Source organism: Mixophyes fleayi, chromosome 3 (genome assembly GCF_038048845.1).
Source record: "Mixophyes fleayi isolate aMixFle1 chromosome 3, aMixFle1.hap1, whole genome shotgun sequence".
In the NCBI taxonomy this organism is placed as follows: Eukaryota; Metazoa; Chordata; class Amphibia; order Anura; family Limnodynastidae; genus Mixophyes; species Mixophyes fleayi.
In genome coordinates, this window is record NC_134404.1 from 231,240,887 (window position 1) to 231,253,421 (window position 12,535).

The 12,535-nt window shown below is 41.8% G+C and overlaps 1 protein-coding gene across 2 annotated transcripts in view; it reads right to left on the minus strand.

Moving 5' to 3' along the window:
* AGPAT4 (1-acylglycerol-3-phosphate O-acyltransferase 4) overlaps positions 1-12,535 on the minus strand; it is a 76,932-nt gene that overhangs the window by 41,731 nt on the left and 22,666 nt on the right. The window contains exon 2 of one of the 2 annotated variants that reach the window (XM_075203269.1): positions 8,435-8,704. The exons of the other annotated variant lie outside the window; for it this stretch is intronic. Coding sequence (XP_075059370.1) covers positions 8,435-8,441 — 7 coding nt within the window. The 5' untranslated portion in view covers positions 8,442-8,704. The remainder of the gene's footprint in view (positions 1-8,434; positions 8,705-12,535) is intronic. 2 annotated transcript variants of the gene reach the window in all.

The window sequence follows — 12,535 nt, forward strand, 5'->3', positions numbered from 1 at the left end:
ATAATCAATTACTGATGGGTAACATTTGGCAGCATACTAATTTAGATTAGCAAAATTTACTTCAAATGCCACATAAAAAGTAAATCACAAACCCCATACTGTAAGTTATAGGTGCACAAAATGACAGTGCGCGCGTGTGTATATATACACTAAATTGTAAATGGAGCAGTAAAATATATATTTACTGCTCCATTTATAATTTAGTTGTATATGTGATATCAAGGCGCCCTGTAGATGTTGTTCTTGTTGTTACCTCTTGATCAGGCAACATACAACTAATACCTCAAGTTGACCCTGGTTGGCCACTTTTAAGGACTGCCCTGAGCCTTGTTGATGACAAAACAGTTGATGGCGAACTGTAGGGGCTTGAACTCAAAGGGGCAGTATCTGGACATGAGTGGCATACTGGTTTGAATACACTGCCCCTTTGGGACAACCTGTTAGTATTATGGCCTTTATGACATGGGGTCTCAATTCATGAACTTGTAGTTGGGTTCTGCTGCAGGGTTGTGGGGTATTGAAGTTCTGCAGCAGCATAATAGATATTCATGGATGATTGCGAGAGGTGAGGAATTCCACAGGGTAGTTGACTAAGCCTTCATCATTCATTGTGTTGTCCAATTACTTATGTTCTCTTCTTGCGGGGAAATTGAAATAGCAGGTACTTGTTGATTGCTGTGACTGTCATTCTTTGGTGATTAAAACATCACAATATTTAATGGAACTGCTATATTTTCACATATTGTAAATGTGTGAATAATGTTCATTTGTTAACATTATTTCCATATAACATTTAGGTTAAAATAAATTTACGTTAGACTGTGAAATGACACATCAATAAATGTGTATATATGCAGACAGTTTTATAGAAAGCTGAGTAACATTACAAAGGCTGTTCATTATGTAAGTCTATCACATGATCAGCGTAGTCAGCTGTTTAATCTTAACCTGTCTGCACGGAATGTAAAGATTCACATGCTTCCTTAGGGAAACAATGAATGTTAAATAGACTTGAACCTAGGCTCCAATGGAGGCATTTTGGATTTTTCCAATCAACTGTGACTTAAATGCTCTAATTGTGCCAAATTTCAACCTTAACATAAAACATTATTTGGACATGCCTACAACCTGTTTTACATTACACTAATATGATTGATCACATATTCTACATATTCCCTGTATAGCAAAACATAATATGATTGGCATTATATAAATAACATTATTATACATAATATTGTGTGTTTTAAAACCATTTTCAGGAGGTAATAAGAATTAAAATATGAGAGAAGAGGTGCTGTATCATACAGGAGGCATTTTTTTTCCCTAAGTACAACAGATTTCCTGTCGATAACCCTATTGAAGGTAATGCAGGGAGCCATTCATGGTTTGAAATGGCCAATGAGAGCTTGCAATTAAGTAGAGTAAAGTTAAAGTTATATTTTTATGGAAGACAAAAGAAGTAGTCTTATCTGCGCTTCCCTCGAAAGATGTATGTTTTTAAAGTACATAGGAAAACCTTATATCCTATAGGGCAAAGATAGTTATGGCAAAAGAGAATCTTGGAGAATTTGCTTTGCCAAAGTTATATTTGTGATAAGAATATTGATAAGAATATTTCAAGATAGTTTCCTTGAATCAGATTATATTTTAAGATTTGTGGGTAAACTTTTTTGGAGATTTGAAATTGTATACTGTATGTGCCTTAGTTAAGTACAAATTGTTGTTTTCTGTCATCAGTCATGTTAGATTTTCAAATGTCCCCTGCTATCAAAATCAGTCCACACAGGAAATAAACAAGAGCTTTCTTAAAACAGAAGATATTCAATATGCTCAAAGCTAGGTTCTTGCAACCAGCATTTCCCAGAACCAGACCAGTCAATGAAGAACTTTACACATGATCCCCATGTACAGCAAATAGAGGATTCCTCATCTGAATCATAGAGCAATCTTGTGCTAAAAATATGTTCCCTACAAGCTGTCACTCATCAGTAGAGCTCTAGGGAGAGACTTTTATTGAAACGCAATTGAAGGACGAAGTCCTCTATCACTGAGACCACCCTGTTTACTTTCCCCCTTCTTATCCTTCTATCTCCTTTTCCCCCGCTTTTATCTTTTTTGCTTCCCCTTGGCTAGTTTTATACACCTTGATTTTGTCTATGTTCTTGTTCTTTGTGTTTGTCTTATTTATTGCATTGTAACCGGTTTCGGATTTTGTATTTATGTATATACTATACAATAAAAATACACCTTATATTACATGTACAACACTTGTTGGTTACTATATAATTATTCCCACCTTCCCATACAGAGACTTATTACTTGCACCAGGGAAAATCTGTTTATTTTGCTACTTTGTGAGTTTGAGGTTTCTTCTTCCACCATACCCCTTTTTCCCTATTTGGCTGCGCCATTACACATCCCCACTAGGGACCGCAGGTAAGGACTCTTATACTATACTATCTATACTATACTATTTTCATCACAGAGCCTGGACACAAGCAGCTCTTCACTTCATGGGGAGATAAATCTAGAAACTGTAAGGCTGGGTACACACTACGCAAAATTTCTCCCAATGTGATATCCTTAACGATTTCATCAACGATTAAAATAAAATAAAAAATCTCATCAGCATGCCTATTCATGTGTACACACTTTTACATGATTCACCTTCAGATCTGTGCTCTTCACCTGACATAGTGACTCTAAATACTTCATATACACCCATGGACATGCCAGTCAGGAGTACACTGCAGAATTGGAATGACATTGTTCCATCGTTAAACAAGATTTTCAGTTTAAAAATCGAATGAAACGATTCAATGTGCTTTGGAATGAAAATCGTTCATAGTTGCAGTGCACACACTAATGAGATATCGGACTGAATGGACATTTATTGTTTGATTGGCCCGGTAGTCGGCTGAAAACACTGTAGTGTGAACCCTGCCTAAGAAGATTTATGCAAATTGATTCAATGTGTCTATTTACACCACCTTTGCACAAATATCTACCATTTTAACAGTAAAACCAAAACCAGAGATGCAAACCAATGGCTTCTGTGCTTTAAGATAGAGCAATAGGACAGGACATCCAATAAGGTTATGGTTGACAGAAGGCCTGGTGCACATAGGAGGATGTATGTATGCTGTGTTTGGAGAGAGTTCGGGAACAATTAAATGGACTTTCCATGTTAGCATGACTCATTTATTGTATTGTACAGGCTATCTTGCAACTTCTCCTAAGCTTTCTTTACAACTGTCTGCAATTATATTATCAGATAGCTTTCTACTTCCAGTGCCCTAGGATATGACACAACACTGCTCTAATGTATGCACTGGGTACATTGCAATAGCAGGTTTGGTAATACCCATGAATATTTTAAAAAAACAAAAAAAAATAACAACAACAACAACTGTACCCAATGAGATAAACAGATAAAGAACTTGAGAAGTTAAAAAAATGTTTTTAGAAAAAGTTTAAGGAGATCAGGTAACAGCCAACTGATCATATGAAGGTTGGAAAGGTCCTTTTGCTATAGACAAATCAAACAGCATAAAGAAAATGATTTTGTTTAGTATGACATTTGTGACACAATGGACAGAAATTTTGTTCCACCACACAAGAAGTTAGAAAACTGCACAATAAGACTCTCACGGCTTAATGGAATTTGCATATAAATGGTATGGATCAGGAAATTAAATGTAATCTTTGTGGTACTGTAGTTTTCTCTAATTGATTAAAATTTGCATAAATTACTTTTTGTTGGTGTTCTTGTGCAAGAGCTAGTTTTTCCAACAGAAACAAAATGCAAACAGGAAACATAACCAATAATTGTTTGATAACAGCACTTGCTAAAAAGATTAATTGCACATTTAAAACCACTCATATTTCAATAATTTTATAGATTACACCAGTGGTTCCCAAACTTTTGCAGTTCGCGGCACCCTTAGAGTCTCCATAATTTTTTTAAGGCACCCCTTAAAATAATTACCGAGCAGTCCTGTTTTAGAAGTAGTTGGGTCAAAAAATTGTATGTAAGTATTTAGGTCAGGACAGAAATGCTTATTTAGTTGTATGCAAAAATGCCCCCTCTGCATCCAGACACTCTGCCCCCGCTGCATCCAGACACTCTGCCCTCTCTCACGCTGCCCCCTCTGCCCTCTGTCACGCTGTCCCCCCTCCTCTGCCCTGTCACGCTGTCCCCTCTCCTCTGCCCTCTGTCACGCTGTCCCCCTTCACTGCCCCTCTCACGCTGTCCTCCTCCTCTGCCCACTGTCCCCCTCCACTGCCCTCTGTCACGCTGTCCCAGCTCATCTGCCATGCTGTCCCCCTCCTCTGCCCTCTGTCACGCTGTCCCAGCTCCTCTGCCCTCTGTCACGCTGTCCCAACTCCTCTGTCACGCTGTCCCAGCTCCTCTGCCCTCTGTCCCCCTCCTCTGCCCTCTCTCACACTGTCCCCCTCCTGTCACGCTGTCACTCTCCTCTGGCCCCCTCCTGTCACGCTGTCAATCTCCTCTGTCCCACCCTTTCACGCTGTCACTCTCCTCTGTCCCCCTCCTCTCACGCTGTCACTCTCCTCTGTCCCCCTCCTTTCACGCTGTCACTCTCCTCTGTCCCCCTCCTCTCACGCTGTCACTCTCCTCTGTCCCCCACCTCTCACGCTGTCACTCTCCTCTGTCCCCCTCCTCTCACGCTGTCCCTCTCCTCTGTCCCCCTCCTCTCACGCTGTCCCTCTCCTCTGCCCTCTCTCACTTTGCCCCTCTGCCGCGCGCCAGCCATAAAAAAAACAAACAAACACTTACCAATCCGCACGGCGCCGGGACCCAGCATCCTCCTCTCTCACGCAGCTGTCACTGATAGGACAGCTGCTGCGTGGGTGAGGAGGATGCTGGGTCCCGGCGCCACGCGGATTGGTAGGTGTTTCTGTTTGTTTTTTTTATGGCTGGCCCGCGGCACCCCCCTGACAGCGCCGCGGCACCCCTGGGAGCCGCGGCGCACAGTTTGGGAACCGCCGGATTACACCACAACTGGCACAAGTGATATTGAAAAATGCACAGATATATTGTTTTTGACAGTCTTTGAAGTACCAGGGAAAAAGTTGAATTTTCTTTTAAAAAACAAACCTAACCAATTTTCTAGATGAATATATTATGATCAAACAAACTCGTAACATGTAATAACAAGTTGCATGTTCCACAGAACTGCAGGTCCCCAAAGTCATGACTGGTAAGCACCACCGCCCACTACCATAACTGAAGAGTATATCTCTGTGGACTTCTACTTATATTGACTCTCCTTTTTTTTCTGCAGGTTAAATAAGCCTATTTGCTGCAGCCACCTGGGATTTTCTGGTATAATGAGGGAAGGTGGATATTACAGTGCAGACAACAAAAACCCAATATGAAGTATAAGGGCAGTGAGAAAAAGAACATAAACGCAATATAAAGAATATTCAGCAAGGCTAGGTAAAAAAAATACCATGGAACACGAGTGCTAAATTGTGGCTCACATTAAAGATCAGAGAATGAGTAATGTTTAGGAAGGCTGCAGATATTGGAAGTAAGAAGCAGGTAAACAATCAGCATCCAAATAGAAAGTAAACTACAGCAGGCCAACATTAAGAAAAATTTGAGGTTCGTAAAAAATAAAAATAAATATGCACACACAACTAATATATATATATATATATATATATATATATATATATATATATATATATATATATATATATATACACACATACATACATACACACAGGATATCACACCAGTCAATTATATTGGTTTAACCAAAATAGTGAAGCGAATGGAAACCAAATATTACCTGGGGTTAGTCCACAAAGTCATGAAAGAGGTTTATAGATTATGACAATAAATGAACAGCATATACTGTGACAATCATTGGCTGTGGTCAAAAATGCTTGTGTATATGAACATCTTCAATTATATTGAAAGCATTAATATGCAAATAACATTACAGCATGTATTGACTCTTTGCTATTATTGCTAGTTAAGCCAAGAGCAGAGAATTAATTTTTCAAGTGAGGATGAGATGCATACCTAGGGACCGTCTTGGGTCCCCATACCCCACGTATGTTCTGTGGTGTTTAAAAAGCATGTATGTATGTCTGTTGACATTAGACAGATGCCATTTGAAACGCAATATACTTCATCTTGCTAGTATTTCAGTGTGTGAACCCACATGAGTATAAACACCAGGGGAAGATATTGCTAGTAGCACTTCCATACCTTTTAACATCGTCGGACTGGCCCGCCAGGGAGGTGGGAGCGCGATCGCAGGAGGAGGGGTGGGGGGAGGAAAGTGTGCAAAGGCATTGGTGGTCAGTGGACAGCAACAGGCAGCCAATCGCTAGACTGAATGTTGCTGTATGGGGTCCCACAGTGCTGTGCGCCAGACAGAAAGTCTCACTTCACTTACTGTGTGCCTATAGGAAGGGGGGGCTGCACAGAGAAAACTATAGGGAGGAGGCCTGCACAGAGAAAACTATAGGGAGGAGGCCTGCACAGAGAAAACTATAGGGAGGAGCAGGGCCGGATTTACCACTATGCAACCTAGGCACTTGCCTAGGGCCCAGCGGTCCCCAGAGGGCCCTCCCAGGGCTGGCGGTGAGACCAACCTTTAAAAATGGGCCACTACTTATGGGACAATGCTATGTGCTTGCCCCCCTGGGCTAAAGTCTGCCAGCCAGGCCCTGAATAAGGCTATATGTTATGCTAAAAACTATAGTGCTATGGATTTTTTCAGGTAGGGGGCCCCAAACCAGTATCTTGCCTAGGGCCCCATGAGGTCTAAATCCGGCTCTGGGGAGGAGGCCTGCACAGAGAAAACTATAGGGAGGAGGCCTGCACAGAGAAAAACTATAGGGTGGAGGTCTGCACAGAGAAAAACTATAGAGCGGAGGGCTACACAGAGAAAACTATAGGGCGGAGGGCTGCACAGAGAAAACTATAGGGAGGAGGCCTGCACAGAGAAACCTATAGGAAGGAGGCCTGCACAGAGAAAACTATAGGGAGGAGGCCTGCACAGAGAAACCTATAGGAAGGAGGGCTGCACAGAGAAAACTATAGGGAGGAGGCCTGCACAGAGAAAACTATAGGGAGGAGGGCTGCACAGAGAAAACTATAGGGAGGAGGCCTGCACAGAGAAAACTATAGGGAGGAGGCCTGCACAGAGAAAACTATAGGGAGGAGGGCTGCACAGAGAAAACTATAGGGAGGAGGGCTGCACAGAGAAAACTATAGGGAGGAGGCCTGCACAGAGAAAACTATAGGGAGGAGGCCTGCACAGAGAAAACTATAGGGAGGAGGCCTGCACAGAGAAAACTATAGGGAGGAGGCCTGCACAGAGAAAACTATAGGGAGGAGGCCTGCACAGAGAAAACTATAGGGAGGAGGCCTGCACAGAGAAAACTATAGGGAGGAGGCCTGCACAGAGAAAACTATGGGAGGAGGGCTGCACAGAGAAAACTATAGGGAGGAGGGCTGCACAGAGAAAACTATAGGGAGGAGGGCTGCACAGAGAAAACTATAGGGAGGAGGGCTGCACTGAGAAAACTAAATGGAGGGCGGCTGCTATGATGTGTGAGGGAATGGGGGTGCTGTGTTAATAGTACATGTTAATAGTACATGGGTTGAAGGTAGGCTATTAATTTAATAGTGAGCACTATTACTTTAATGCTGGGGCTGTAGAGAGGTCTAATTATTAAATGTGGGTGCTGTTGATTTAATGCCAGAGATGGTTGGAATATTCTAAATTTCTTCAAGGACAAGCAGCAACCCAGCAGCCAAAGGTGGTAAAAGTGACAAGACAGGCAGGAGAGAGCAGGACTGCCAACTGTCCTGAATCTGATGGGGCAGTCCCAAATTTGGGTCACTGTCACGCTTGGTCAGGATTTGGTCTGGCTACAAGGATAGTTGGAAGGTATGTCCCACTTCACACTGTACTGATTGTGAAGGCAGAACTGTATGCACCTAACAGCAGTGCACACAGTTTTGCCTGTGTACTTGTCTAAAATGATAACCGCTCTGTCTTAAGTGCACCAGACTGCCCAACACCCCCTTTGCAGCACTACATGGTATTTGGTGGGCTCCAGTGATTGATTTCCCCGGTGGACCCTTCATGCCCCAGTCCGATACTGCCTTTTAGTGTTATTTAGAATACAGAAATCAGGACATAATAAGCTCCACCCTCTGTTCTGCTCACAAAGGCACATATTTTTTGTTATGTTTTGCGGCCCGCGGATCGAGATTTCCTGCCAAAATCGGGTCAGTTTGGGTGATATACATTTCTCATTGTGCAGATTTTACACTTAAATTGTTAGTATTCCTCATATTTCACACTTAAAATGGAGATATACAAACAAGAGCGCTCCACTTAGTGTGGAAGCCTATAAAGTGAATCAAGGGCTATCACCTTACCCCACATAGTAGAAATTTTCAACTTCAAACGTTGGCCAGTATGAAATCTGTATCAGTTCTCTGGTTTCATGGTTTTCATATGGCTGCAGCCCACCCACAACATTATGGATGAAGAGAAATATTTCTTACACTGAGATCAGATAATCATCTCCCGCAGAGCTACAAGTCTGATCTCCAGAAAATAGGAGCAGTGCAGGGCTATGCATCTCACAAATCATAAGGACACCTGATGTGCCAGCTCTTGTAATGCCCTGAAAATGTCAGCAAGTGCTAGAAAAATAACCAGAAAATATTTTAACAGGGCCAAACGGATTTATTTTCTTCAAAAAAGCACATTTTATCTTTGTAGAAAACAGCTAGACTGCAAACATTTAACACATTTATTTTAGATGTTCAATTCCCTTAAACATATTTGTCAGCTCAAAACAATAATTTTACATGTATTTAGAAGAGTATATTGGGTATACTGGGATATTATACTATAAATTCAACAATCATTGGCATTAGAAAAACATAGTTGCTTTAATACACACACGCGGTGACAAAGGGGTTGTGCCACTGCTTTCTAAAAGAGGAGTCAGGTATTTAGCTGGCCATCTGCAGAGAAAGGCTGCAAACAGACTTACGCTTACGCTTTTATACTGTAGTTCACCTAACTTAAAGAGATACAAGTGGATGACATATGTGTGACAAAATAATAGCAAAGAATCTGATTTACCTATATGTTTTTAAGTGGTTTAAAAAACATTTTTTCTATAGCAAGCAGCAGCCCGACACGGTGTCTGCTATCAAAACAGAGCACCTACAAACAACCCCCCTTTTAAAAGCAACGTGGGATTGTCATCTGTCCATCAAGTTAGAGCTATGGCTAACTATTTAAACCTGTCTGTTTCATTGCTCAGTTATGACAAACGTGTGGAACTCTATGCTGTTGACTTACTTTACCATCCTGACACTAAAAGCAAAGTAAAAAGCAAGAAGGTGTTTGTGTGTGTATTACCTGAAGTGTACCCGTGTCACAATTCATATACATACACACAAAAAACATAGATACTCTGCACTCACCAAATACATCATTAATGCTGTTCTACCTACTGTTGTAAGCTGTACTCTATTAAAAACAGCTGTGTACAGGCAAGTCTCAACCAAGATAAAAAGCATAGCAATGATTATGTTAAAGCTCTGAATAAATTCATGTTTTTTCAGTAGGACTAGTTAACAGGGGTAGACTTTGGTTTGAGTTGGTCAACTTAACATATACTGCAATACGTGGAACTAACATACAGCTTGAAGTAGTCAAAAGTCTTAATGGTGTATTTGGTGAATGCGGAGTATCAATTTTTAGTTTTGAGCACAACCCTCTTGCACCCCAGTTTGTACATGGTGGGCCCGATTCATCTAAGCACGTATCTGCTGATTTTTAGCATTTTGTGCTCAACATCACTCGGTGCATGCCCAGAACCAGCAGAAACGTCTGTGAAAGCACTCATGTTACCTGCGCTTGCGAGCGCAAAGGACTCATACTACAGCCTACGATCTCAGAGAGTGAACTGGGTGGGGATGGGGCGTTTTGCCGTAGTCAATGTACAATGTATAATAGGGGCGTGCCAAAAGCGAGCGCACACAGCCATGGCCGTAGCAAGCTCTAGGGCCTTGGAAATAACCTTCCTTACCTGGTGTATCTCTTGTTCCAGTTACGAGGCTAGTCTAATTTGAGCCTGCGGGCTGGGCAGCAAAAAGAAATTAAAAAGAAAGATAATAAATAAAAATGCCCCCCAACCCTCCTAATGATATTAACCCTAGTGCTGCCAGCTTAGTGCTGGCTGCCATGAAACCGGGAAGGGGGGGGGCCCTGATTTCACGAAAATCAGCACTAGGCAAACCAGCCGGTGTTGGTGGCACTATAGTATGGGGTACCCCTAGTATAATGACAAACCAACCCCAGACTGTTCAGCACAGGGCTCAATTCCCTAAGGAGACGGGTCCGCAAAAATGAAAAAAAAAACTGTGCTGAAAACACTTGGGCTTTTTCCATGCCCCTGGGGAGTAGGTGTGCACCAGCATATGCATGGCAGCCAGGGCATGCTGGCACTTGGAGAACCACAAGTGCCAGCATGCCCTAACACCCAGGGCCCGCTGAGCCATGCAGTTCCATGAAGTAAAATTTAAATAAATCCCACCACTTGTGTATTAAATTAATGTGGTTGTAACGAGGGGTGTTATTTATTTAAATTTTAGTTTGTGGAACTACATGGCTCAGCGGGTCCTGAGTGTCAGGACATGCTGGCACTTGTGGTTCTCCAAGTGCCAGCGTGCCTTGGCTGCATGCTGGTGCTTGTAGTTCTAGAAGCACCAGCAAGCCCAGATTGTTAATGGCAGCCCTGGCTGGCTGGGACTTGTAGCTCCACAAAGTTAAATCATGTGTACACATACATTAACCATTTTATAACCCCATTCCCACCACCCAGTGTGGAAAGAGCCCTAGTGGGTGTCCCTAGTGGGGGGGGCCTGCACACCGTGCTAAACAGCCTAGTGTTGGTACGTCATTCTGGCAGGGGGACCCCCTGCTGCGGGTTCCCCTGCTATAGTGCCACCTGCTCCGGCTGGCTTGCCTAGTGCTGACTTTTGTGAAATCCGGGGGACCCCACTCATTTTTCCATGCCCCGATTTCACGCCAACCAGCAGTAGGCTGGCAGCACTAGGGTTAATATCATTAGTAGGGGGACTCCACACTTTTTTTTTTTATTATTATTTATTTACACTGTATAGAGCCGGCGGGTCAGGGGGCTGTAATAACGCCCAATCCTCCAGGTCTACAGGCGCTGACAGGTACGCATGTACCTGCAGCATCCTGTGTAGTAGAGAACAGCAACCCTGCACCGGAAATTCAACAGGGCATGGATCTTAAGATAATGATAGTGAACGTGGGCTTGGAATACCTGACTTAATGAATCAGGCCTGGTGAGTGTAGAAGATCAATGTCTTTATACACACACACACCTCTACCAAGCCAAGCTGTGCCCAAGGAAGCTGTCTCTTTGGCACACTGCTCAGATCTTTCCTGTTTCTTTTAGTGCAAAACAGCAATGGCTTGTATAGTTGCCATCTGTCCCTGATTTCCAGAAACTGTCCTGTTTTAAAGAGGTGTCTCAATTTTTCAATATTGACCCACTGCAGGATCTAATTGTCTATTTCTACATAAAAATGCATTTGTTATGATCGTTTCATGTTTTCTGACCTTTAAAAGTTGAATATGTTTTAAGTATTAGCATGTAAGATTCAACCAATTAAATTATAATCATGTTTAGTGAAAAGATCATGATAGAGCCTGTAGAGCATGGAGGTTTGGCTAGACTGGAATACCTAGAAGTTATTTTAAGATTCTGGCAACTAGGAGCCTGCCAACTAATGCACTAAAATGAAAATTTCATTCCTACTTATTAGTAGCTGGATTTTCCACATCAACACTTTAATTAATTAGAACCCAAACCCTAAGCATTAATAAGTAAGCAAGGTTAACCAAGTACAATAAAATAGTGCATACTGTATTCAAATGCCAAAACATTCTATCAGGTAATGCAACTTATTATGCCCCATGACTTTGCTACCAATAAAGATTTTTTTGTATATGTTAAAATAAATGTAAAATTGAAATCATAAAACAAATCGAAAAGCACAACAGTATATTTTAAGTTTCTCCGGTCCGGAAACCTATTTACAGCGACTTAATATATACATTGACACCACACAGTGTGAAATCAGACAAGAGTCAGATCTGTTAATTATGTTAGAGTCTCATCGTATTTAAACAGATAGATAGTGGGCATTCTAAAATCGAGTTCCCAAGAAACCCTGCAAAACCCTTAGATGAGGGTTCAGTCTATCTTGGAGTTTGTCTACATTGTCTATATTGGTTCATGTGACAAAATGTTAGATTAATTTAAATTTAATCTAACCGCAGCTGATAGAGATTGAGTTTAGATCAAGTTTATACTTCCGTTCAGGTGTTAAAAGACACATACTTTTTATTTTATTTTCACACTCCCCTTTACAGCACTAACCTTTTTCCAGATACAGTACTATCTTGTACTGTTAGTTCTG